Raw genomic sequence first — 6,424 nt, 5'->3', positions numbered from 1 at the left:
TTAATCAGGAGTGTTATTGTGTCCATTAAGGATCTGTGTAGATTCACACCAGAGCTGAGCTGTGACCGGGTCATGTGTATTCATGTTCACCATTATATATATATATATACTGTATATTTTTATGCTTCAACTTCAACTTATTTCTGTTTATTGCCAAGGCAACATATTTATTCATATAATATTTATATTGTTTTTTAATATCTTTAGTTAATAATAATAACCCTGGAAGTGATATGATTCACTTCTTAATAAATATTGTTATTATTCAAAACGTATTATCCTGTGTCACGCAAGAACAAACTGTGTGTGTGTGTGTGTGTGTGTCTGTCTGTGTGTGTGTGTGTGTGTGTGTCTGTGTGTGTGAGTGTGTGTGTGTGTGCGTGTGTCTGTGTGAGTGTGTGTGTGTGTGTGTGTGTGTGTGTGTGTGTGTGTGTGTGTGTGAGTTTGTGTGTGTGTGTGTGTGTGTGTGTGTGTTCATTGAAACAAATCAGATTTTTTTTTTAATGCTCTTTATTTAATGATAATTAATAAAGCAAAAGGCGAATAGAAAGCTGTGTGTGAGTGTAATGTTCAGACATCCTCACATTAATTCACTTTCAACATTAGATAAAAATGAAAGAAGCAAAGATTAAAAGTGACATCATCCAGACATCATTTCTGTGGGTCAGAAGACTTTAAACACTTTAAACACTTTAAACACTCATCAGGAATAAAGTGTGTGTGTTCAGCTGATTAATTGCAGTCTGCTGCATTATTATCTGGTATAGCTCCATTTACATTTGCCTGGAAATGAATAGGTAGACATTGGTTCACGGTCCTGATTTTTTCACAGCCAAGAATCACATGTCGATCTTTTATGAATTCGACATGCGTGACCTTCATCTTAGTTTTGACGTAAACATTGAAGAACTTGATCGGCTGCTTGCTGATGCAGAGGTTCATACCCGGATATATCTTTCCCCCTGCTGAACACACACCTAACACAGTATCATGTTCTGCATTGGGCAAGAAGCTCTGAATCGGCCGGTCCCAGGTGCCAATTTTGGTAATGAACTCGTGCCATTCTTTGATGTCCAGAGTCTTTGGGATGCCGGTGTTTATGTGTTGTTTAATGAAGGTGTAATATTGATCTGGATCCACCGCATTCACACAGCGCTGACTCAGACCCGGCTGGAGTGTGAGAGTCAGGATGATCACGAATAACAGCATTTTCAGGATCTGGGGATATTATTGTAAGATAAACATTTGAGATTGCAGATTCACTGTTGTCACAAACCATACAATCATAGAAAAGTACATTTGTACTTGTTTAATTGCAATACAAAAAAACACTTTACCATGAGGTTTCACTAGTTAACATTAGTTAGGATATGAACTAACATGAGCAATACATTAGTTACTGTTTGTTCATCTTTGTTACCGTTAGTTAAGAATACATCTTTCAGTTTGTTCATGTTAGTTCACAGTGCATTAACTTATGTTAACAACTTTTGATTTTAATAATGTATTAGTAAATGCTGAAATAAGAGTAAATTAAGTAGTTCACCCAAAACGTAAAATTCTGTCCCTCATGTCGTACCAAACCTGTTCATCTTCAGAACACAAATGAAGATCTTTGTAATGAAACCGAGAGCTTTTTGTAAATTATGTATTTTTTTCCGCACAAACACACACTCTTGTCGCTTCAAAAGGAGAGTTAACCCTTTAACATTAAGATTGATAAATGCTGATTAATAAACTCATTTTTAGTTCATGTTAACTAATGAAACCTTATTGTAAAGTGTTACCAAGAAAATCTCTATTATTAATTTCTGCAATTAAATTCAAACATAATTTTGTTCAAAAGTTTTATATATCAGATTCAGATTTATAGCTTACACACGAGGACTTGGTCTTTGTGACAAGATTCCAGAGGGACAACTATGAAAAAAAAATGAGTAAAAAGAAAAATAAACGTAAATAAAAATACATAATAGACAAAAAAGGCAACAGACAATACAAGTACAGATATACAATTATACGAGGGAATGTGAATACGATGATATTCTAAATAGGCTACATAAAGAAAGAAAGATTAGGAAGAATACATTACCGTGGAGAAGAGTCTGTGTCTCGTCAAATGGAGTTGATCTTAGGTTGAGCGTTTGCTGGTGTATCTGTGAGTCTGTGTGTGTGTCTTATATACGCACAGGTAGTCAATGATATCTCATGTGATAAGATTGATCAGTTTTATCAGACTTAATGTTATAAGCTTGTAAGAACGATAATGGAGTTACGGGTTTTCCTCTTTAAATGTTTTGAAAAACATAAGTCTGAGTGAATCATTTTTACATTCCTCAGTGTCATGAACCCGTGTGTTAGCTGGACGTTCACACACAGCTGGGGAAAAGTGGGATTGTAGAGGGAGACAACAACCAGTAAAACACAGACTTTCTGCAACACACTCATTATACACATGAATATTAAAATATGACCACGGACAGAAAAAACAGAGATGATGGCACCTCGATGCATTTTAAAAATCTAACCCTATAACAACAAACGACGGAGAAACGGAAGAACATTTAAAAGCTCTAATAACATTTCCAGTATTTAAGACACTACAGTCTCTGAACACACACACACACACACACACACACACACACACACACACACACACACACACACCGGTTTAACACAGGGTTCAAGGTCTGATCTGTTCACACTTGTTTCTGATGATGCTTTTGCAGGACTACTGTATTTTTACAGTATGCAAGTGCTGAATAGGCATATACACTATTCAGTACAACACTACACTTGCAGTGAATACAGTATATCATTTATTCTCCCTACTACCGTAAGTTGTGATTATTATACTTATTTACGTAATTGCAAAATTTGTTTCCTTTGTTACGATATACTTTTTTCTGTAACTGAATGCTTTGGATGCTGTTCTCCATTTTTTTTTTTTTTTTTTAGGGTTGGATTGAAATGTCTTGCTGAAATGGAAAAATACATTCGTAAAAAGCCAGTAGCCCCAGCAGTGCCTGTAAACACTTGAACCTTCAGTATATTTCCCTTTTTTAAGTAACTGATGACTTAAAGAAATGACATACGCTTCACTCATATCACATCAGTGTAATCTCACCAGTATGGCATGTCAGTTGAGTTAGACATACTTTGCAGACTCTTTAAGGGTTGTAAAAAAGTCCCCATAAAACATGGAAACACAACGTGTGTGTGTGTGTGTGTGTGTGTGTGTGTGTGTGTGTGTGTGTGTGTGTGTGTGTGTGTGTGTGTGTGTGTGTGTGTGTGTGTGTGTGTGTGTGTGTGATTTCACACTGCTAGAGCTGTTGTGTGACCGTGTGAACTTCTCTAACTTTTTTGCACAGTATCTCAATCCCTGCAAACAGGGAACGTTCTCTCAAAGTTACGAACAAACGTTCTCCAGTAACATCAATAGAGCGTTTGTTCAAAGTTATCTGCTCATTAACCCTTGTGTTGTGTTGCGGGTCAATTTGACCCGTTTCGATTTTCTAGTTGTTGGAAATACTGGTTAACCTATGTTTTTTACTTGATATTTTGTGACTTTTTCTCATTTATCATCATGAACATGCATGCAAAGTTTAAACATGCTGATGTGTTTTGACATATACAAACAAAATTACTATACGTTCATATTATTACTAATAGTGTCAATTTGACCCTCATAGACAGCTATTCAAAAGAAACTGTACAGACACAGAATAAAAACATGTATGTTATGTATGGCAGGACACTTGTGATGTGAGGTGTGTGTGTGCCCATCCGAGTGCGTGAGCAACGTGTGTGAAGTGCAAGACATTATGCAGAAAACACACACTTGCTGTGTGCTCATCATGTCAGAAGTAACTTCTTGACTTTATGAAATGAGTCTACAAAACAAAAGTTGAGCCAACTTAGGAAAAGTAAACATTAATTTTTTGTTGTTGTAATGTTTGACAAATGTTTATATTAAAAGTTTACAATTTGTACCTGAATCTTTGTTGTTTTCATAGTGTCATTTTTGAGGAATTGTATTGAATCCAATTAGGGTCAATTTGACCCGAAGCATAAGGGGTGTACACAGAAATCCAACACAACACAAGGGTTAATAATGTTCTCAAAACTTTAGGACAAAAACTAATGGTCAAGGGACGTCTTATTTCTGAAACTTTTCGGTTGGATGTTCGTCTAACGTTTTTTAAATGTAACGGTTTTTTAAATGTAACATTGTTTCAGAACGTTCAGATTCAAAAGTAACATTCCATAATGTTTGAAGAATGATACAATGTTACTGTTCCCTTAACGTCCACATATCGAGTGTTTAGTAGTGATGGGTCGTTCGCTCTTATGGTGAACGTCGGGAGCTGGCTCGCATATCTGAAGAGCCGACTCTATATTGTTACAAATATAGCCTATAGAAATTAAATCACACACACACTAGAGTAGAGATGCAGATAAACCGCGGATCGGGCGGATGACCTGACGAAAAATAATATTTTAATTAAATTCGGGCGGGTGGCGGTAAACCAATCAAATGAAAAAAGTTTGCCACTAAGCTATGCAGCTGTCAGTATTGGAGGAGGCCTAAACGTCTCGTAGATGAGACTGCCTGGGTATTTTTGTTATTTTGTTTCGATGTTAGTTAGGCTATATATTAAAACAGCCAGTCATTGTACCACTCGTGGATGCATTTAAAAGAGAGGCAGATTATGGAGTGATATGCCTCAGAAATCCTATAGTATCCAGCTGCAGACCCGCAGCACCACCAGTTTCAGAACCCCAGCGCCAGAACCGGAAGTAGGGGCGGAGCTTACGTTCTAAACCGAGTAACGCGTTTTGGAGCGTAATTTGCTTAGACACGAAACGGTATACTTTTATTACACACGAAACGTCATACTTAATACGTATGTTATAATGATACATTAAGGTACAGAAACATTGGGCTTCACCATATTTTTAATATCGTGGTCCGTTGTATGCGTTTATATTTACTATGGTTCTTTTTTTATAATAATTTTTACAATGTATTTACCTACATATTGTAAATACAGTTGTTATGATAACACATTTATTTCTATTTGTATATAGGACAGTTAAGCTGTCATTTGTAACTATACAAGAATATAGAAACTATTTAGCTATTTTAGTAAAGTGGTACTACTTACAAGCAGGAGTATGTTGTTTGTGCACCACAAATTGACACTTACCAATCAGGTATTTCAAATAATTGTAAACTAGCATGAGAGAAAATGCCACAAACTATTGTAAAGTGACACATACCATTGTTAAAGTAATTATGAAAACTGTCACCAATCATTCAGAAGTGTGCTGGACCTTGACACTGGCTTTTCACAATGCAGAGTAGTGTACATCTGTAGATCCTATATTATAATGTGGATACAGCAAGTCAAATATTTGAACAAAACATTCGGGAATCTCCAGAAGGAATATATATTAAATTAATTTGTAGTTATTGTAGACTAATCCTCAATGTTTAGTCAATGGTAGCTTATCAAATGTATACACCTTTTTCAGTAAGCAGAGACAGAAAAGAGACTCAACAAATATGTAAGTTAAAGTAATGAATATTTAGAATAAAAAAGGAAAAATTACATAAAAGCAGATCATCATTCATTCAGCGCTGTGTTGTGGTTGCGCTGTGTCACGTGACAAGCAGTGACGCGTCACCATGGAAACCATAAAGTGACAGATTCGAAATAACGGTCGCCTTGAAAAACTCACGCTGGGGGGGTCAATTAGAATATTTTAAACTTACGTGTGAAAGGGTTAACATTCTTCAAATTAGTGAAAATTCTGTCATCGTTTACATGCTTGTCTCATTGTAAATAACTCCGCCCCTCACTTCCGGTTCTGGCGCTGGGGTTCTTGCGCTGGGGTTCTGAAACTGGTGGTGCTGCGGGTCTGCAGCTGGATATATCTCCAGAAATGACATCGGGCATTGGCAGCGCGAGATGTTCAGAAGAACGCAAGAGCTAAACGTCTACAAGCTCAACATCCACATAAAAATAAAAAGGTAAGAAAAATAGTCAGAAAACTTTGCCCATTATAGGCTACTAGGCTACCTAATATGTGCAAGGCAAGCAGGAAAGTTTCCGGGTTGTTATGACAATTAATGTGAATATTCACGTTGCACTGTTTTGCGGTGGACTTTCAGCGAGTTAAAACATTTATTTTTTAAAGAGCCCATCAGTGTTTAGCTGTCTCTGGATTATAATAAATGTGTGTTATACCAGCAGAGGGAGCAAGAGCATGTGTTCTCTGCGGTTAAAGTGTTCATCCCACCAAACACCTCTCACACACACACACACACACTGTCTGCCCCTCATTATTCCTGTGCACGTCCCGGATGAGTAAACGATGACAGAACTTTCACTTCTGGCCGAACTGTCCCTTTAAGAGT

The 6,424-nt window shown here is 36.8% G+C and overlaps 1 protein-coding gene across 1 annotated transcript in view; it reads right to left on the bottom strand.

The window, feature by feature from the left end:
* Nucleotides 1-6,424, bottom strand: part of sim1b (SIM bHLH transcription factor 1b) — a gene marked incomplete at its 3' end in the record, with an annotated part of 25,946 nt that continues 19,522 nt past the window's right edge. The window contains exons 12-13 of the mRNA XM_079622967.1: nucleotides 877-1,170; nucleotides 1-33 (exon numbers count right to left, since the gene is read on the bottom strand). Of these exons, the coding sequence (XP_079479093.1) occupies nucleotides 1-33; nucleotides 877-1,170 (327 nt within the window). The remainder of the gene's footprint in view (nucleotides 34-876; nucleotides 1,171-6,424) is intronic.

Source organism: Phoxinus phoxinus (genome assembly GCF_949152265.1).
Source record: "Phoxinus phoxinus genome assembly, chromosome: 9".
In the NCBI taxonomy this organism is placed as follows: Eukaryota; Metazoa; Chordata; class Actinopteri; order Cypriniformes; family Leuciscidae; genus Phoxinus; species Phoxinus phoxinus.
This window is presented reverse-complemented; position numbering and strand designations above follow the sequence as displayed.